The sequence below is a fragment of the Pan paniscus genome, chromosome 5, assembly GCF_029289425.2.
Source record: "Pan paniscus chromosome 5, NHGRI_mPanPan1-v2.0_pri, whole genome shotgun sequence".
In the NCBI taxonomy this organism is placed as follows: domain Eukaryota; kingdom Metazoa; phylum Chordata; class Mammalia; order Primates; family Hominidae; genus Pan; species Pan paniscus.
In genome coordinates, this window is record NC_073254.2 from 15,175,231 (window position 1) to 15,197,651 (window position 22,421).

General features: G+C 39.0%; 1 protein-coding gene across 8 annotated transcripts in view; it reads right to left on the reverse strand.

Annotated features, from left to right (window-relative positions):
• EXOC2 (exocyst complex component 2) overlaps positions 1 to 22,421 on the reverse strand; it is a 204,800-nt gene that overhangs the window by 75,784 nt on the left and 106,595 nt on the right. For all 8 annotated transcript variants that reach the window (XM_008972895.4, XM_003805568.5, XM_063605111.1 and 5 more), the window contains 5 exons: positions 13,087 to 13,212; positions 8,687 to 8,811; positions 1,042 to 1,107; positions 723 to 880; positions 217 to 338 (listed from right to left, as the gene is read on the reverse strand). In XM_008972895.4, the coding sequence (XP_008971143.4) occupies positions 217 to 338; positions 723 to 880; positions 1,042 to 1,107; positions 8,687 to 8,811; positions 13,087 to 13,212 (597 nt within the window). The remainder of the gene's footprint in view (positions 1 to 216; positions 339 to 722; positions 881 to 1,041; positions 1,108 to 8,686; positions 8,812 to 13,086; positions 13,213 to 22,421) is intronic.

The following is a 22,421-nucleotide window of genomic DNA, read 5'->3' on the forward strand; positions in this document are numbered from 1 at the left end:
GTGTATCCATCTTAGTTTCTGCATGGTCTTAATTCTCAACAATACATCACAAAAAGAAAAAACACTCTATTGAGCAGCTAGAAATAAGATGAACTAATATATTCCAATTTCCAGAAGAGTAATTTTCCCTTGTTTTCAAGGATTTGGACACTGAAAGGAGGTGGCACATTCAGATAATCATTGCACAGTGAACGTCACTGATTTATCGAAACACACCTTCCGCCGTGTGCTGCAACGTGGCCATTACGCAACGCACTCGCAGATCCAAGATGAGATCCTGGATAGTCTGTAACAGGTCATTAGGAATTTCAAGGGCAGTCAACGATTCATGAGTAAGTCTGCGAACAAACACATCCAAACAGAAGTGAGCAGAGTGGGATCGCAAAGCAATCCCTAGCATCTCTTTCACTGGATAATCATTCCTCACGGAGCTTACGAGCTACAGCATTAGGCTGAAAACAGAAACAGACCACAACTGGGATTGTACTGTCAGAGTAATACTGAGTGAAACAACGGAGAAGATGCTCAGGAACATTCTAGTCCAACACAAAAACCAGGAACAGTGAGGAGCTTAGCTGTCAGATGATGAACAGGAAACAGTGGAGGCAAAAGGACAAAAAGAAGAAAAAGAAGAATTTCTTCTTCACTGAATGTATTAATTTTTTCCAAAAAGTAAAAAAAAAAAAAAGTACGCCTTTCTCTGAGAATGTGTCCATACTCACCTTACGGTCTGGATGGCGTGAGCGAGCCACTGTCCGGACAGCTCGCACTTCACTTCCCAGCCTCCGTACTGCTTGGCTTCCCCATCCCGGATGCTGAGGGGAAGCAGGGCTCCGCGGGTCAGCTTCACCAGGGAGTGCATTACTTCCTGAATCATTTTCTAGAAAACCAGGAACAAGCATAACCACGTTCAAATGTGATTAATCGGGTTACATTAACTAAAAGATGCTGCCTGGGCAGTAATGGATGTCTTGAATACAAAGTGAGAAAGGAAAAACCCTACCCTGTGAAAAGGTCTACATACTTATCACCCTTACTCACCTTGAAATCATTTTGTCTTTGCCTTACATTCTTTGATCTTTCAATCTGGCCTGACTTCTCAGCAGTCTTAAAAATTAAAAAAACAAAATAAAACATATTAGAAATAATTTATAAAAATAAGAAATGCTTTAGCACTTGTACATCAAGAGAACATTAAATATGGTTATAACTTGATTAAAAGAAATGCTTAAGACATAATCTATGTTTCTGATTAAAGAATGATTAATTAGAAAACCTTTCTTATCCCAATGAGAAGTTATTTATCTTTCTAAAACCTTTAAGTACAATTCCCATGAATGAATCCAATAATTAAGTTGAAACTACCGATTTTACAGGTGAATTTCATCTACCATTTTCACCAACGATGTCGTATGGTTAAACCATCAGGTATCATACCCACGACAACACTGTCAACATCATTTCTCATTAGCTAGTAAAGAAATCAAAGGAAGCCTAAACTCTGAAATCTGTCATTTTAGTTTTAAATACTATAAACTATGGCTCTTCCTTCAGAGATTTCAGTGTAATTTAGGATAAAATACATTCTATCATTCTAGAATTAATTTTTGTTTGTTTACTGATATAACTCATGTTTTTTTCCATTGTCTCTTTCCCCTTAATGTATGGAAAACTACTTTATATTGACTAAAAGAGAAGCCTGTTCAGTTGGATTTCAGAGAACTGTTTATTAACAAATTTTCTAACTAAATATTTTTATATAAAATACCCTAGAAGGACAAGCCTAGGAAGCTTTCTAAATAAAGAAGCATTAACAAAATTATACAATGTAAAATAAAATTCTGACACTTCATTGACATAATGCAAAAGTTAACCTTTAAGGTGAAAATGCTCGTGCATTATCGGTTAATGCATGACAAGTCAAGAGACCTTTCAAGTTAAGAACAGTTGCATTATAAATTATCATGATATTGACTTTAAGTCAGTTTTAAAATACAAGCAATGTTATGCGCGTTGTATATATATTTATTTCTGTATAAGCTATAAAAACTGCGTGTAGGGTTAGTTTATATAATGAACATATCAATGTAAGTAAAATATGGGTTAGGATTGTTGGGTGTTTTCAACAGAACTATCAGACAAACCTGACAAAAAAACGGGCAGCACATACACAGACCAACATCCTTCAAACTGTAGTTTCCATTCATTTTTAAATTTTATATTAAACTATGCAGCTTTTATCATTTTTTTCTTTGTAGAAATACGCTTTTGTCTTGAAAGAATTAAAGGTATGTATAAAAACTAAACCTGCAATCCATCTCAATAATCATTCAAAAAGCTAGCTCCTGAGTTCACTGGTCAACGACACTTAAAATTCTTTGTACCCCAGGGTTTAACTCATAGGTTGATTTTTCCTTTATTTTTAAGACAAATGAGAAGGAACTGAAGTGTTTTAAGCAGGTGAGTGCTGTGAGGCCTACGTTAAGAAGAAGGAATGAGGGGCCAGTGTGCGAGTATGACCAGCCAGCAGGATGTTGCAGTGGCCCAGGTGAACACAGCCACACTGAGACAGCAGCAGGTGAGCCCAGGTGGCTGAGACAGGCCGCCTGAAGGAGAACCTACTGCCCTGGTGCTGCAGTGAGGAAGGAGGCATGCGCAGAGGGACCCCCACCTAACGCACGCCCGCTCGGCTAACACCAGCGGCTCTGAGTGTCTGTTCAGCTGCTTTCTGTCTGCCCAGAGTGAAGACCAGAATCAGAACACGGTTGGTGGTATGGGGTACGGGCATCGAGCAAATGAATGCCCTGCTCACTGAGGTGACATGTTGCAGTTTGTTAGGTCTTAGGCTTGGGTACTTTTTTTCTTTGCTGTCTATACCGTCTAGTTTGTTCCCGTGGCTTCAAATATCATTTCTATCTAATGCCTTCCAAATGTCTATCTCCAGCCCAAATATCTCCTCTGTGACCCAGATGTGAATATTGAATAACTCCCAGGAATCTCAATCTACCACATTATCAATGGAAATCTGAAGCTTCCTCCAAGCATGCTCTTCCTTAGGTCTTTCTGGCTTGGCATACGGCACTCCCGTTCACTCAGGAGCCCACTGCGAGCAACGTCAGAATTCTTGCTTTCCTCTCCCTCACCTGAACACCACGTCCAAAATACAACCAAACCTACCAACTGCTCTCCAACTTCACTGACGAAACCTTATCCAAACCACCACTGTTTCCTGCCTGGAGGACCTCCATGGTTTCCCCCACATTTGTCCCCACCAACTGATTCTGAACACACCACCAAGGTGGGTTTTTTAAAACTGGAAAGCTGGTCTGTTCCCCGCCCCATGGCCTGGGATGAAGCCACTGCCAGCTGGGCCTGTCCCTCCCAGCCCTCCCACTGCTCAGGACGCTTCTTCCTTTTCTGATAAGCTGAGCTGCCCTCCTGGTGCTGCAGGCGTCCTTCTCGCTGCCTGGGGCCTGCTTCCCCCCATCCTCTGTGTGGTTGTGTCCTTCTCTTGTGCCACGTGTCAGTTTCAATATCACCTCCAGGGAGCGGCCTTCCCTGACCTCCAACCCATTGCTGATATTCTGTCTTACAAACCTATTTGTTTCTTTTATAGCTGTTACCAGAATTTTTAAAATAATAATTTAAAAAAATTATTTGGGTTCTGTCTCTAGAAGAGGAAGGTCATGCTTACTTTGGTGACTTTTATTTATATTGTAGATATGTATATGTGTAAATTTATGTGTATGTCTACATACTGAGAGTACATGTATGCATTTATATGCATGTTATACATTGTTTCATACATGTCTACATGTGTACATGATGTATTGTGTGTCTGTTGTGTGTGTGCATGCATACATGTGCATGTGTATATTACGTGTGCATGCATGCATGTGTGTCTCAGTACCTGGGCCCTGGTGAATAAATGATCACCTAGGGTTAGGGTTCTCCAAGACCTTCTTGAATATACTTAAGAAAGTGTAACTGCCCCAAACGCTCTGGGTCCCGACATGAGAGTGGCCCCGGGAGGCAGATCTGCCAGGCGTAACCCTACGATTTACTCCTGAAAAACCTAACATGCCCAATTCTTCTCCCGGAGATGTCAGATGTCAGCAAATGGGATGAGCAGAGGTTGGAGAGCTTTGTGTGACGGTTGGGGGTTAGGAGGACTGCTTTGCTTGTTGAATTCAGACACTGCTGCGGAGCCCAGCACCTACTGGAATGTCAGGAGCTAAATCTTTGTTAAGGACCTTGTGATGGTTAATTTGATGTCATCTTGGCTGGGCCACAGGGTGCTAGACATTGGGTGAAACATTACTCTAGGTGTGTCTGTGAGGTGTTTCTGGATAGATTAACATGCGCATCAATGCACTGTGCACGGCAGAACCTCTCCGGGATGTGGATGGGCCTCGCTCAATCAGTTGAAGGCCTGAACAGCACAAAAGAGCTGATCCTCCCATGAGTTAGAGGCACTCCTCCTGTCTGACTGCCTTCAAGCTGGGACACTGTGGGCTTTATGTGCCTTCATAGTTGAACCGAAACATGTGCTCTCCTTAGGTCTCGAGCCGGCTGGCATTCAAACTGGAACTTACAGCATCGGCCATCCAGCTGGGCAATGCATCCTGCAGACCCTTGGGGCTTGTCAGTCTCCATAATGACATGTGCCAACCCCTTAGCATAGATCTCTTCGTGTATGTGTGTGTGTGAGTGGAGGGATAGGCATACACATCCTATTGGTTCTACTGCCCTGGAGCACCCTGATTCGTGGACACTTGCTCCACCTGCTATGGAGGGAGGCACATGCCAGTATAAAATTGCAAGAGTCTTGACTGTCAAAGGGCATCTCCTCTGCTTGTATCCTCCACAGTACCTGATACCAAACTTTGTACATAGTAAGACTGTGCAATGCGAAGATTATTTCATAGTCATTTGTTCTATTACATATTTTTAAATCAAAGAAAAGCGTGAAAATCTGTTGTTAAAAAATATATAAAAATTAAGGCTAAATTTTGCCACAACAGTTTTGCCCAATAAATAGGTGTTCATGAGTGCATGAGGAAACGTACTGGACAGTAATTTTGTAAAATTCAAGGATTTGTCTCCAAACACATGAAAAGTAGATGGGGAAGGGAACTAGTTGTGGGGCAGACCGCTTTCAGTTGTTACTTACTGTTTTAATTTAATAGAGCTGAATATCTCCAACACAATGGATTATGTAAAGTTTGACCTATTTTTAAAAGAAAATCTAATTTTGGAATATGTAAGGCATTTTAATTTATATATTATTGAGTTATGTAACTTTTTAAAATGCTGACTCTTAATATTCATCAATTATTTGGCTGTTTTAAAGATTTTTATCTAAAAATACACTATACTTAAGATATATCTAAAGGTGAGATCTTAACCTACTATTAACCATTTCGTTAACTAGAAACCTTAACTCTTTCCTGCACACACAGACCAAAACTGCTTTGTGGTGAGAGCAACGGCTGATTTCACTGTTTTGATTCACATTTGTTATTTCACATGGCCTTCACTGGCTTGAAGAACTGACTATTTTTTAAACTGTTGGAAACTTCATCTAAATTTTTAACGGATGGGCTCTTAATACAACAAGATAGTTTTATAACAAGAAAAATAAGAAAATTCAAATAAATTGTGTTTAAAAACTATCATGCTTTCTTGTGTGAGATTAAATAGCTATCAAAAGCCCCAGAACTCTTCCCAGAATTCAATCCAGCTTCTGGGTTTCACTTGCAGACCGGCAAGGGGAGCAAGTGTCCCCAGCTCCTCTGCTCCTTCCTACAGCCCTGCGCTTTCCTCTAGCTCTTCAGAAGAGGGCACACAGTTTCAAAGCATGCCCAAATCTGCAGAGCAAATTACACATAATTAGTAATTATTGCTATAAGCTTTTAAGTTTATAAACATAGACAGGTAGACACGTCATAGGCATATCCAATTCAGCACAACCAATTAAGAGTCATTTTTTCATTTCACCATTAATGTTGTGCATGAGTTCTGAAGTAGATGATTTATTTTTCATCTACAACCAAATATTTCATTTATATGTTTGGTATATAATCTGTAAGAAAGCAAAACATACTCCCTTTTCACTAAAATATCCTAGATCAAAAATTCTTAGGAATCTTATGACTCAAAAAGACTCCAGGGAAGGCAACTGCTGTCCATGTGTGGTGGGCCACTTGTAGGAACTGATGCAAATGAGGGAAAAACACTTGGCTGGAAACAAACACTACGGCTTAAAATCCATGTCCTAAAAGACTAATTCTTTCTCTTTTTTTTTTTTTTTTGAGACGGAGTCTCGCTCTGTTGCCCAGGCTGGAGTGTAGTGGCATGATCTCAGCTCACTGCAAGCTCCGCCTCCCGGGTTCACGCCATTCCATTCTCCTGCCTCAGCCTCCCGAGTAGCTGAAACTACAGGCGCCCGCCACCACGCCTGGTTAATTTTTTGTATTTTTAGTAGAGACGGGGTTTCACCGTGTTAGCCAGGATGATTTCAATCTCCTGACCTCGTGATCCACCTGCCTTGGCCTCCCAAAGTGCTGGGATTATAGGCATGAGCCACCGCGCCCGGCCCTAAAAGAGTAATTCTAATTCTTTAGATGAGTTGATTCAGCTTGACATTATTCAATTCTACTCCAGCAGTTCATCAGTCTACTATTTTCTAATGTTAGAAAATTTTGTTCACTGAACACCTACTGTGTGCCAGGCCGATGAGATTTCAAATAGTGGAAATACTGGAAGAAATTTTATTCCAAATAATAACAGCAAACTCTTACTTATCTGTCACACATTATTATCAGCACTTCACTCATGCTAACTCATTGAATTCTCAAACCAGTCCTATGGAAGCAGGTGCAGAGAAGTAATTTGCCTAAGGTCACGGCTAGGAAGTGATAGACACTGGATGTTTCTATTATGCTCCTAGTGTTCTGCGTGAAAACCTATGAATGCCATCTGTCCAAAGGCATGACAGGGGAGCATCTAATCTTTCCTGCCCACACGAACAATTTGGTTTAGGGACAGAGCAGACACAGAGAGGAAGCTGGTGCCTGCGGTGCCACTACTGTCACTGTGCAGAGGGCAAGGGACCCAAGGCTTGACCTCAGCATGGTGAGCCCCACAGCTCACCCAGCTGAGATCACAGAGACACAAACTGATGGTGACACACAGAAGCAGAGCACTGGAAAGACTTATCAGGACAAAACTGAAATTATTATCTTCCTAAGCCAGCAATAAGCAACACTCATTATGCAGACCTGCGAAACCTGACGTTCGTTTCATGGAAGAGCTTCCTCTGTATAGTCAACTTTTCAATAGAGTTCATACATAACTAACAAAGAAAAGAAAGTTATGTATTGCTTTAATATTTGAATGTTCACTTATAAAGTAACTGATAACTGAAACTAAAGACAAAATGCATTGATAAGTTGTGCTTACATGATTGGTTTTTCTGCACTAAGGAGTTTGTGTTCATGCATTACACATTTCTGTTTTTATGCACATAGTAAACTTTATAGGTTAGAAACCAACCATTCACATAAACAAGGCTGCAGAAATCCAGCGGGTTTACAACGGAGATACTAGGCACTTGGAGTTCAAATATACAAAGAAAAAAGTTCCAGAGCACATCTCTATTTCTTTAATATCAGCATGAATTTATGGTCATGGCCAAATGAGACTCCAAAGACACCTGAGGTACTCCGACACTTAGCCACTTTCTGCCAAGGAGGAGAGGTTTAAACCACAAAGGCTGTGCCTTTGTGCAAAAAACCAAAAATGGTTTTAGCCTTTGTCCATGTCCATTTTGTGTGTTGCCAAGTCAAAAAGAAGCAGAAAGTAGCCTTTACTCTCAGAAGACCCCTATCTCCCCCAGAGCTCTTGGTGTAGAGTCGGTCTCCTGCAGAGACACGAAACACCTGTCTTCTCAGTCTCCCAGGGGGGTGCCCTTGGCAGCCTAGGACAAAGGGCGTTAGAATCTATGTCCAGGAGCTGGAGGCCTTTCATGGCGCACTTGAGATGAGGTTAGAAAGTGACTGACTTCCATGTGCCACACATAACAGAGTCATTCCTTTATGTTCATGCCTTCTATGCTATCAGTCATATGATGATGAAGATACTAAAGCATTAATAAATGTGTGACTGCAGAAGATGGACGGGCTTATAAAAACTTCTGTAAGCTGATAACAACGGGGCTAGACTGCAGAATGTTTACATCCTTTCCAAGGGAAATTGCATACTCTATGGATGACTTTGTTCCGGGTGCCGGCTGCCAAGGTGCTATCCTTGTTTCATCATTTGTTCACAGTCTACCGCACATCACCCAGAATTTGGCCTGACTGGCAATATCTCAATTCGGAGTCCCTGAAAAGAGTTCGAGCTTTCTTTTTTCTTTAATTGCCTATCTCATTTAATCCCTACAACTACCTTTTGAGACAGGTGCCCAGACTATTCTCTTTTTGTACATGAGGAAAAGTGACTTGTTCGAGGTCACACAGCTACTAAGTGAGAGGGCTTTATAACGCTTTAACTAATTTTAAACTATGACGATGGCTAGAGATGTTGGGCCTCTACATTTTAAAAAATCACTTAAATCTAACATTTTAAGGACCAGAAATGCACGGTGACTCAGCTCCACCTCTAGCCGAGTCCGTATACACACCTCACTGAAGAGGCTTCCATTAACGTAGGAGATCCAGAGTTTCCAGAAGTTAGGCAGCTGGCTCAAGACGAGTTTGGTCAATTTTTCAACAAAGGCCACCCTGTGGGGAGTTTTGTATCTCCACGCTAAGGGGGAAAAGAATAAAATACTATGATTGTACTTCTGAATCAAGAAAACACCTTTGAGCATATTGGCGCACCCCCCTCCACCCCCGCAAAACTCCAACATGCACTAGGAATAGCCTGAGTCTGCGTGGACGCTCGCGGCCCACCTGGCTGACACCGGCAGCGGTACGTTCGTCACCAGACACCCCCGCACTTCACCTGGCTGACACCGGCGGCGGTACGCTCGTCACCAGACACCCCTGCATTTCTCCTTGCCCTCTGGCAAGGAAGAGCCCCTCTCCCTCATGGCTGACCAGCAAGCCAGGGCAAGGGACCAGGTGGCCACAGCCTCAGTACCGGGAGGGCTACCGAGAGGAGGTGGCTTTGACTTGTCAGCCTCGTCCTCTGGATAGTAAACGTCTCTTCAAAAAGTCACGCCTTCCAACAGCAAAGGCAGGGGCTGCTCTGCAGCCAATTGTGAAATTCCAGCTAATCAGCCTGTGAGAAATGCCATCATACACCCTGGGAAGTGAGAATGCAGGAAGGAATCCAGTTATCACAAGGAAACATTCTAGTGCAATCACATACTAAATAACCCCACCTAAAATAAAGAAATTTAAGAAAAACTAGAAACGTTGAAACCTCTTTGGCTATACATCATTTAACACAGCTATTGCTGTAACTGGGAAATAAGGGCTTAGACTTCTTGTGGGAAGAATAGGTTCATGGAAATAAAGCAAGTGTAGAAATTCAGGACCCACTCACCATGTCCTCTGTCTCCCTTCTTTCTTTTCACTCCCAGGGCCATGCCTTCGCCCTGCTGCCTCCCACCTGCCTCCCGCCCCGCACTCCACTCGGTGGCCATGGCAGGGGCACTGCAGAGTCCACCCCGTCCAGTCCTCAGCACAATGACGCCGCAGATCAGGCTCTAACTCCTACTCAGCAACTTCAGGGGCAGGTGGACTCCATGAGAACGTTTATTCCCTCGGCCAGGCTAATTGCTAGCTTCCTTTCCAAATACCCCCAAGCAAAAGGATTTGCTGTTGTTAGTCCAGTGAAGGAAGGGCAAATTTTATAAACTGTATTAATAAAAATTCTTAATAAAATTAATAAAATTAATTAATTAATTTTAATTATTTAAAATTTTAAATTATTTAATAATTTAAATTATTAAATAATTTTAATTATTTATTAATAAATTAATAAAATTGAATCATTAATAAATTATTAATACAATTTTAAATTAAGAAATTTTATTAATAAAATTGTATTAATAATTTATTAATGATTTAATAATTTAAATAGTTATTTGATCAGGTAATACATGGTTACAAAATGACACCAAAAGGTACACAGTGAAAAGTCTACCTCCTGCCCCTCCACTCCCAAGTGCCTAGTTCCCAGCTGGAAGAAACCACTGTCACTAGTTACTGTGACTCTTTCTGAAATATTTTTTATATACACAAGCAAGTATAAATGTGTTTTCCTCCCTCCCAACTGTTCTTTACACGTTTTTGGTTTTTACACAAACGAAAGGCCAAACACACTCTTTTGAAGCTTGGCTTCTTCCATTTAGCGATGGATCCCGGAGTTCTTCTGTATTCAAACGTAAGGCAAAGGCTTCCTGTTTTTCTCCCCACAGTTACACTGCCTTTCACATTTTTGATGTATCGTAATTTAACAAGTTCCCTTCCAATGGACAAGACTGTCTTCGGTCTTTTGCAATTAAAATGAATGTTGCAACCAGTAACTGTATACCTATATCATTTAGCACATGCTCAAGTGAAAGCATAGAAAACGTCCAGAACAAGAATTGCTGGGACAAAGAGCACCTGTGGTTGTAATTTTGATAGATATTATTGAACTGCCCTCTAAAGGAAGTATGCCCTCATACTTCCACCGGTGACACGTGCAAGTAGTGGCCTCATCAATGAACAAACAAACATAGAAAACCCAAAACAAAACGATAAACACTCAGAGTTTTTGCCAACCTCGTATCTCATTGTAGTGTTATGCGACCTTTCTTCTTACTATTGTGGGGTTGAGTGTCTACTCACACGTGTAAGAACCACTGACACGTCCTCTGTGTAGGCTATAGAGCCTCTTTATTTATTAGGTATATTAGCCCTTTGTCTATGCTAGGAGTTGCAGGAAAAAGTTTTAAACTCATTTTCACAGGTGTGAAAGGAACGGTTCTTTACTTAAGGGCACACTGTAAACTTTTATTTTTCATTCAGCTAATATTTATTGAGGATTAACCGTGTGCTTATCATGTGGCTCCACCCAAGATCAAAACTCACTCTGAATGCTGAACAAGGCAGACTCTGCCTTCACAGCTTAGAATCTAACAGAACAGTCAATTAACCAATTGAATACACCGTGATGGTAATCTGAGGTGAGTGGGTTTCATCTGGAGACAGCAGTTACAGACTCCTCTCCCCAACAGTAGTTGGTAATGCCTGTTTTCCAGATGGCAGGTGGCATGCCACAGGGCGAGGCCATGGCCAGCTGCATCAAGGGTCCAATGACAAGGTGAAAAACAGGACAAGAAAATCTAAAAATGGAAGCACTGAAAGATTTGCCTTTGATCGATTTGGATGTTTTGTCCCCACCAAATCTCATGTTGAAATGTGATCCCCAATGTTGCAGGAGGGCCATGGGGGCGGGCCCCTCGTGAATGGCTTGGTGTCCTTGCAATAATGAGTGAGTTCTTGCTCTATGAGTTCACACAAGATCTAGTTGTTTCACCCATTGCCCGTGTGCCCCGAGAACACTCTTGTCTCTAATCCTAATGGAACACCATTTACATTTCTATTACATTAGGATTAGAGACGAGTTGTTTAGAAATAATTCCAAGAACAGTTCTTATATTTTGTTTTCACACTGAAAATCCGTGATATTTGCTTCAGCCTCAAAGAACATGTTTATGTAAATTAAGTGAGCACCAGCAGTGAGCTGCACCTTTTTTCCCTAAATGGGAAACAGGTTAAAAGAGCCTGGCATCTCCATCCTCTCCCTCACTCCCTCTCCATCCTCTCCCTCGCTCCCTCTCCATCCTCTCCCTCGCTCCATCTCCTGCCATGCGACATGCTGGCTCCCCTTTTGCCTTCTGCCATGACTGGAAGCTTCCTGAGGCCTCCCAGTAGCAGATGCCGGCGCAACGCTTCCTGTACAGCCTGCAGAACTGTGAGCCAATAAACCTCTTTTCTTTATAAACTACCCAGCCTCAGTGTTCCTTTATAGCAACACAAACAGACTAACACAGCTTAATATGGCAGCAAATGGATTCTTACATGGTATCTTTCCCAAGAATAATGTTTCAAAAGATCTCAGCTCCTCTGTGCAATTACATTGAACATTATATAATGTTAGCTGCTGTCCCACAGAATGTAGGAGCAAACGGTTCTGATCTAACATTGTTTGTTCTAATGTTTGGTGAGCTGGGAGAGGAATGAGAATCGGACAAAAAGAAGGAATACCAACAGTTATGGAAGCCTTTCATTTAGTACAAATGAATCATCTAATTTTAAGGTGCTCTTATGATGAACATTCATTTATATTAATAAAACCTTCGAAAAATTCCCTACTGCAATGCTTGTAAGAATAATATAAGACATTTTAAAACAACTGTACAGGTATCTGAATTTAATACAATGTAAGGTATTTCTATTAGTCTATTTGGGTTTCTTATATCTGTTATTGAGATCACAAATGGCTCCTGACTAGTGGCATCTAATTTGGTGCACGAATGCCTGATAGTCGATCATGTTGTATCTCAAATAGGAAAATGGTAAATATCCACTCCAGAAAGTTCAGAAATGCAACATACTTAAAATTTTAGATGCTTCATCTTAGGAAAAATTATTAGCAAGTATTTTATGGTTAATTAACAGCCAATCCCTCTTTCCAGACCAAAGTTTAAATTTCATCAAAAAAGGTATACTGATACTACTTTTATCGCAAATTCCATCTTAATGAAGTTCTCACAGAATTTTTTTCTGTGGCACTTTAAAAAAATTCAACCACAGAAAAAGTAAAACTAGACTTGAACTAAATATGTTTAATAAGCACTGACCTGCACCCAATGACTTAAAAATCAAATAGCATTCCTTTAAATGTAATATATATTTTAATTATTAAATTACTGGTAGTTACTGTAACAAGCAAAAGCGATGATGGCTGATAATACTTAGCACCAGTATCAACACAAATTGGGGAATTTTCCAAGAGAAGAATGTTTGAAATTACACGAGTACAAATTTAAAAGGCCCAGTGGCAGTGGAGGGAGATACTTACTGTCGTCTCGACCAGACTGAAAGCTGCTGCCCCTCTTCAGGGACGCTGTCTGACTGAGATGGCCCAACACTGAGGGACGGGTATCATTATCAAGATCCAACATGGGACTGTGCAGGCCTGGGTTACCTGGGAAAGAAAGGAGAGATATACAGAGTATATAGCATGCTCTATATACTCTTGCTTAGTTGATTTAATGGTCTGCTTCTCTGAGGCTATTTCTTGCTCAATTGCTCCACTCTTAAATAAGGCATTTATTAAATAAAATAAAAACTATTTTCTCTAAACAGATTTTAAAAGTCATTCTCAGTTCAGCAAAATTGGGTGGTGGTGGGAGGATAATGCTATAAACACAAAAAGTAGCAGGAAAAATCACATTTTGCAAAACAACTTTTGGCACTAGGAAAGATAATGGAGTTCAGAATCTTCTGTTTCTTTAAATGTAGCTGACTTACACATTTTTGTAGCATAAATCTCCTCTGACTTCTCCCTTAATGCCACACTTTACACTTAAATCCCCAAATCCCACCATTTGTTTCTTGGACACATGGGATTTCACTCCCTATGGCGTTTCTTGATGCCAGTCATCTAGTGTGGATCCTTTTCACCTCACACTTCATATGCCAGAAGCCAGAACATTCTACTACTATCAAGAAATTGTCTTTATTGTCTCACACTCAAATACTGCTTTTTTGATTCTCATCTCAGAAGTCTTCCAGAAAACCGGCAGGATAAATTCTACCCCGATGTTTTCCAATCCAAATTATGCTGAGAATTAGGAAACAATTTTTCTAAAATGGATCACAAAAGCCTTTAGGAATAGAATTCCATGTTGCCAAGCATGTTAGTAAGGACATTGGCTTGAAGAGGTAAAATTTACCTTGTTAGTCTAAAACACCACTCTTTAGCTGAGTATTCAAAGAGCTTCAAAATAAACTGAATTCAAAGTGCATTTACAGAGTATTTACAGTACTGTGCATAGGACACTTGAATATTCTCCCTACAAAAATACACCTTACCTTTTGCTGCCTTATTTGCTATCCTCTCTACTGGAAAGGCCTCACTCATTTTTTCTTCTTCATCCATTTAAACCCACATCCTGAAAGATGCCACTTGAAATACAGCTATTACACAAGGTCACCTCTTCCTCTTATCTACCTAAAGTGCTACCTATCTTTTCTGCCCTCTGACAGCAGTGAGAATGTATATAATTTATGTATATAATTTAATTGACTTCACATTCTAGAGTCTGTAGTTCATTAACAGCTAGGTATTGCCTATCTCCACCAAAGACTGCTGTTTTCTCAGGGATAAGAACTAAATATATCTCCATGTTCCCCACAGTCATTGGACCTTCCACAAATAACTCCCACCACATGTAGTAAGTGACTGACACTAAAAAATATATTTTTTATTTTATAACTTAATAGAATATTAAAAGCCTATGGAGTTGTTTTCAGGTGCTAATATAAAACATATTTACAAATTAAAGTAATATTTTGGTGCCTCTGATAATGCAAACTATTCAATAACATTTAACAGGTATTTATTGAGCTCCCTCCCGCATGTGAGGAATTGCAGGCCCGGGGGATAAAGTGATGAATAATATCTAAGGCCCTGCTCTCAAGATGTTTACATTCTGGTGGTGGAGGCAGAAAATAAACCAATAGATAAATCAACAACAAAACTATAGCAAAAAAAACGCTAAGCAGAGGAGGTAAATAGTGATTGTGTGGTGAGAAAAGGCTTGATCTGACTGAGGCCCTCCTATCGTGTGCCCCTGGACGTGACACACTATCATCTCTCTCTCCAGATCCCCACAAATTCCAGCTGGTAGGTCTTAGATAAATAGAAAATAAATCATTTGAACAATTTTTTTAGTGCAACAGAAGTTTTTTTGAAGACTTATTATGTTTTGGCCACTGTGCTAAATAAATGCTGTGCATACATTTGTATTTTGGAAAATATTAAAGCTAAGAAAAGAAGACTTATAAAATCCACTGTGTTACCAAAAAAATGTGAAAGAGAAAAAAAATACAGTGAAGAAAGTATTTTTTTCTAATTGACTTTTTTTCATATAAAAATGTTTGTGTGGATGTTCTAGTGATTTACGACATTTTCCTTTGAAGTTTATACAGTTGTCACTTCTATCAATTGTGGAATTCAGGAAATGAATATCAAAATATGAATTTTCTAACATACTTTAAAGAGAAAAATAAAGAGGCCCAAACTTAGCGTCACATTAAAAATACATATAAAAACTTCTAATTTATATTAAAATGTACATTTTTAAAGTATAAAAAAAGAATGCTTTAAACTGTTACATTTCACTTACTCTTGAAGGTTTTTAGGACTATGAATTTATGATTAAGAAGGAAAACACTTCCTAGTTTCCTGAAAATACGCATATACCATTCCTGCAAAAATACAATTATTTCAGAAAAAGTTTTCTCCTCATAACTGGTATTTTTATAACTTTAAATTGTTTAATATTAAACCATTTGTATAGTTTAAGTACATCCTGAGTTTTGTAATGGTTAAAAGATTGATTTTTTTTCCTTTAATAACAGAAACTGTATTACTATGCTTTTGTTCTATTAGAAACCACATCATCAGTTTTCTATATCAGGAAAACAAAGGTAACCGTGAACAAATTTTCCAATTGGTACCCTGGCATTACCAGAAGTATAACACAGCAGCAGGGAGCTACAACAGCACATGCCCCTCCGGACTATCAGCATCTGGAATACATTCGGAAGATGTATTTTTGCTGAGTGTCCAGAAGGTAGCGCTTCACAGCTGCACACAAATGCATAATGTGCCCTGTCAACTAAACAGTGGGTACTAGCTTAGAAATGTATTTCTCTCCCTAACACTCGTACTTTTCTTACTGTCAAAAAATAATCTCAGAATGAGTTATTTTATAGAGAATTAGAAAGCTTATGTTTTGAAGAGAAAAGCAACACAAACATTTTAAATACCAGTTGTCACAAATTATGTATGACCAAGTGTCAAAAAAAAAAACACCTTGATAATTCTGACACTCCTTTTAAATTACATAACTTACTATTTCTGACTCACAAAATTATTGCAAATATGAACTGGTTTCATGAGTAAGCATTTCTATAAAAAAAAAGAAAAAAACAGTTTCCATAAAATATAAAATCAGCAAAAGACTTTAAATATTTCACATATCAGTCTATTTTGTTTTGTTTCACCTTACAATATGACAGCAATATCTCATTTAAAAAACTATACACATTACATAAAGCATATGGTGGCCGGGTGCAGTTTTTTTTTTTTTTTTGAGATGAAGTGTCACTCTGTTGCCCAAGCTGGAGCCCAGTGGCACGATCTTGGCTCACTGCAACCTCCAACTCCTGGGTTCGAGCGATTCTCTTGCCTCAGCCTCTCAAGTAGCTGAGACTACAGGCATGCACCACCATGCCCAGCTAATTTTTGTATTTTTAGTAGAGACAGGGTTTCACTATGTTGGCCAGGCTGGTCTTGAACTCCTGACCTTGTGATCTGCCTGCGTCAGCCTCCCCAGGTGCTGGGATTACAGGAGTGAGCCACCGTGTCCAGCCCTGGGTGCAGTTTTTAACATCCCGTAACAACATAAAATTGTGTTTGACTCTGCCCTTTTCAAACTAATGCTGCATTGATAGGAGTTTTCAGAGGTTACTTGTTCTCTTGGCAGTAAATTTTCTCTAGAAATTAACTGTTCCTAGAATTTGTTTTCTGGATGAAAATTTTTAAAAAGCCTTTTTTTTAAAGCAGGAAATGATTACCTTGGGCCCTGATGAAATGGTTATAACTATGTTTTTCATTTGGGCCAATACTACCAAATTGTTCCCTAAGTTTGAAATTGAGGCAGGGACTAATTTTATTAAGAATTTCCATGGCCATGCAGTTGGTATCAGGTTCTGTGGCAGCTCACGGAGCCACTAACCTATCCTGTAAAATATACCTGTAAAGATTAGGGCTTTATACTATGCAATTCTAAAAGTCTTTTTAGCTATAAAATTCTGACTCTATGATTCAAAGTTTAAATCAGAAACCTTAAATCACCACTGAGAACAACACAGAAAAGACATTTATTCCGATCACTGTTCATACAGTTTTGGACACTGATCAGTGGTGGTGTCGTTTTAAATGTATAAAAAGTTTGCCTCTACACATGGAGCAAATGTGAAAATTATGTCTTAAAATGGAAATTACATCACAAAAATACTAAAAGCAATAAAAAAGTAACAGTGTGGCCGGGCGCGGTGGCTCATACCTGTAATCCCAGCACTTTGGGAGGCCGAGGTGGGTGGATCATTTGAGGTCAGGAGTTCGAGACCAGCCTGACCAACATGGTGAAACCCCTCATCTCCACTAAGAATACAAAAAAATTAGCCAGCGTGGTGGCACATGCCTGTAGTCCCAGCTACTCGAGAGGCTGAGGCAGGAGAACTGCTTGTACCTGGGAGACAGAGATTGCAGAATGCCAAGATCACGTCACCGCACTCCAGTCTGGGAGACAGAGCGAGACTCTGTCTCAAAAAAAAAAAAAGTAACAGTGAAAACTGTATCAGAATTTTATAATATTTGTTATGGACTTCAGCCTGGCTATTTTAAAGATAGTAAGCACAGTAATAAACATATTCAAATGAGTGAGTGCTTGTAAGATCAAAAACATTTGGTTGTAATCTCTCAACATTACCTGAGGAATAACTACAGATTACTCTGAATACAAAATTGCGAACAGGCACATCACCCTATAGTGTGGGAAATCATCACCGTAGTATTTCTAATTGCAAAATTCTATGTGATATTTGCAGGAAAAATGATACAAAACAAAATTCTGGAAATAAATATTCTTAGGATCTAGCTATATCTTTTAACTTCCCCACATTAGTATTTGAGTTATTATTTTGTCAATATGTCAAAGAAAACATACATATGTTATCACAAATGCCTGGAATTAGTATCTTGGAAGGAAAAAAAAAATCCTTTAACCACTTAACATTAAAAAAAGGACACAACTGTTTTTAACTACTGGAAGTCAAAAGTTAGTATTTTATTTTTCCAGTTAAATACTGCTTCTATAACATATGCTTGCAATATCCTCAAAATTCCTTTTCTAAGTATGCAGATACACTTAACAAATTATAAACAAACATAAAATTAGAAAAAAATACCTCTAGACATTTTAACAAGAGAAAAACAGTTGGAAAATTTGTTTTCAGAAGTTGCAGAAATAATTTTCTTCAGAAAACTAATGAAACAATCCTAGTCACTTCACTAGAAGTGTAGAAATAATCAAAAATTTAAAATTTATTATTTTTCTAAAAGAAAGTAAACAATCTTTGACAATCGAGACTCTATAGAAAATGCTTATTATACCTAGAATTCTGTAGGACTTCCAGGAAACCATATCAGTCAAATCCTTTCCACTCAAAGCTGTGCAAGTCTTTCTGATTTTCAATAGTCGGTATTTTTTTTAACAGACTCTGTACCACAAAAAGGGCAGAAGAGACCCTTCTTAAGGGAAGCCTGCAGACGTGGAGCCAGGTGAATAAGGTTACTGTATTTTCTCATCCTTCATGCCTATACAGCAAGTTTTCTCACAGTCTACAATAGTGTAGGGACACTGATCTGCAGCCGCAGACTCTCAGAAGGGTGGCCGACTTCCTCACGGCCCTTAAACACCTTTGAACACATTTTCCTGCGCACAGCGGGCCCTTGTCCTGCGCAGCAGCCCGACCACCCACTGTTGCTTGTTGACCAAACACGGGCCGGGAGCCTCCGCAGACACAGGCAGGATGGGATTCCTTTCAAGCACACCACACACAAGAATTTCAATGCCAAAGCTGGGGGTGGGGGTGGGGGTGGGGTGGGTGCATCAAGGCAGAGTTACAAATTCCTCAGGAATTAGACCTGTGTCAACAGATAAAAATGCTTTTTGATCTTCTGATTATACACGTATACATATACATATATATGTGTATATATATATAACATTTTTAAAGTTCTGACAGGGGCATTTCCTTAATTTAAAGAGAATCACTTAATCCAAATTAAACAAAGGGAGGCACAGTTAAGAAGCCCCTGTTAACTCACTCACTCAGGACTGTCCTTCACAAGCTCCAGGCAGCATTTCGGATGTGCATTTCAGTATCATTCAAAGCAAGAGTTCACAAAAGGAAATGTAAATTAAAAGCAAAACTACAGGTATAAACTTTGAAGAAGGATTTATTAGCTACCATTGGCCAGTTACGTGAGAATCATATATTTGTAATAAGTAAGCTGGAGAAGTGAATGACCAAAATGAAATGTATGTTTTTGTCAAAGTCCTATGTCTTTTAGCAGTTTCATATAGATTTACATGCAGAAAAATGCTTAGAACATTTAAAGGAATTACAAAAATAACAGAATACAGAACAAAAGTACTTATAATTATCAGTATTTTTAATTACCAAGTAAAGTTAGCATTCAATGTGTGTTTGACATTCATCATCAAAATTTTTTTTCTATGAAGGATGGGGACAAGTTTAGACATGAAATGACTTCTGGCTGCCAGAAGTCTTCTTCCAGATGCACAGTAAGCCAGGGCAGTGGAAAAGAACCAGCTGCTACAATCACAAATTGACAAGGTCCTTTTCACATAGCCTTTTTGGCCCGTCTGATCTAAAAAAGATTATTCATTGTAAGGTGAATAGAATCTATTACAAAACAGGAGACACAAAAAAAAGAGACCTTAATCCAACTTTTTCTTGTGATATTCAACAGCTGTTACTTTACTACATGGGGATCTACAAATGAGTGCTATGCTATTCCAAAAGAAATGAAATTCTCAAGTCCCAGGTTACTGACTTCTTCCACTTCCCTCTCCTGAATCTACTTTCTCACTGTGTGCACATACGCTGCATACAGAGCGCAGCTTATACATCTTAAAGCAGGTAAATAAAACCCCACTAAGCATTTCATCTTCCAAGGACAATTTTGAAAAACTCTGTCATCACAGCATGCAAACGAACAAGTGCACAGCAGAAGCCTTCCCTGGAGGTCCACCCACTGGCAGCCGTACACAGGTCACAAAGGCACCACCCCAGTGCTGAGCTGCAGGGAGGGCAAGATGGAAAGAAACCAGCATCTCATATCTGTGCTCGCTGCAGTTGTGCCTTTCCTTTTTTTAAACCAACCTCTCTCAACCTGGGTTCAGGCTGTGATCAATATTCAGGAGAGAAACAATTTTTTAAATCTCTAGAAAATTAAGTCCATAAAAAAAGAAGCTTCCTAATGTGCAACCTTATTATGATAACTTTAAAATTAAAACGATAATTTTATTAAAAGATCTAGCATATATACAATAATACACTTAGACTGACTTTTTAACTATGAAATTATTTGCGTGGTTCTGCAGAAAATTCAATGAACCTGCTAATGGTTCCCTAATGGGGGGTGTAATTTAATCTCGCATACTGGAAGTCTACCTGACCCTGCATTATGGTAATGCCAGAATTATATGTAATATTAACCCCAATAATATTTGTAAAAATGATACAAAATATGTACGTAAAGGTCCTACCTGTATTTTTTTAAACAGCAAGATATAACAGTTTAATGATACTATGTAAATTCAAAATCATAAATTGTAATACTATGATTTATGCATGTATGTTATGAGCTTGTATTGAAAATATGGACTTTGTGTATCTTAAGGTTCTTGGAGAACATAAATGTTTTTCTTTCAGCAAGTAATTAATACTCTAGTGAGTGTCAGAAATTATTAAAAGGGTAGATGTTTAGCACAGCCTGTTATTCAGTTTTCTTTCTATAATAGCTCAGATGGAACATACCATCTCTAAGTTTTCAAAGAGAACCTGAGCCGGGTATAAATGTCTTTTCTTCTGCTCTGCGGCTATTCTCGAGAACTTACTGCTTACTTAACAGTGTGGCCATGTTCTAAATGTTGCCTACTGAACCCTAATTCTAATGATGTCCTTTTAGAAGTTCTAATTAAGTGCATCTCTGAAAGAAGGTAACACTTTCTCTATGAGTAGCCTGATGCCTTCTCCCTTAAGTTATCAGACATAGCCAGCATATATTTTAACTCACATTCAGAACAAAGAAAAAAACACCTTTGAAGACCACCTTTAAAAATCCTGTTTGTGAATGTCAGTAGGGGGTTAACCAAAGGCTTTTCCTGGCAGGAAACCTCTGAAGACTCAGTCTAATTTTGGACCTATTTCACAGGAATTTTAAGAGACGGGTGACACTTCTTAATAAGGTAGTAGAAGTTTAACATGTATAACAATTCAGAACACAAGGCTGCTTTGAACATAGGGGAAGAGAAGCAAAATGGTTAACCTGTTCAGGCTGGAAAAACACAATAAACTCTTCCATCAGTATTTAAAAGGTTTCAAGATGAGTTTTTAAAATATTAACCTTAGTTTTGCTCTTGTTTTTCCCATCTTTTTTCACCCTTAGAAAAACCTAAATGATCATATTTGGGCTACAGAGTTAGAGGATGCAAGAGGCATGTGGAGCCTTTGGGGGTAAAGGACCAGGTGTGTGTAAGGTGCAAGGGTAAGCTCCTGTCCTGGCCTCGTGTTATACTCCGAAGGGCACCATCTGCTAGCACCAGTGTATATTATTACTACAAAAACGAGTCCACAGAAGGATCTAATAATGCACTCATAGAAATATCAACTGTACGGCAAACTCTGCTGCCAAATGCTTCATCTACAAAAGGAGCTTTCTTGGAAAAAGGTAGCTTTGTATGTAGGACTGCTGTCTCTGAAAATCTGTCACCATCTTTGCTCATAAAATTTTCTCTGAATACCACAGGGCTACATACAATTAACATTTTTTTCCCAAACCACCAAAGTGAAAAGCAAAAGTCTTTGCTTTAAAAAAGCAGACTTAAAAAATATTTATATGTTAGATTTCTTAGATTCATGCACAAAGACCACATTTACTTTAAACAGACATCAAGAATTATTTTTCCGTTTGAAATATTTATAGTCTATCCATTTAAAATTACATTTCATTTCACAAAGCTATTCTTGTTCTTATCCATTGTTCTGCTAGTGGATTTACCTAAACAATTTCACAGTGTTAGTAGTCTAAGTACAGATATTATAATAAAGGAACTACTTAAAACTTGTTTTCTTTATATTGGAATGTAGTAAGCTTTCATTTTAAAAGCAGGCTCCTGAGAAAACCCGCATAAAAACAATGTAGCTTTATAACAAAGTACCAGATAAAATGTAGGCAGTCCTTTTACCGCAGATCATTTGTAAGCAATTTCTTACTGTAGTAATTGTGTTTTCAAATGCTCTAGCCTT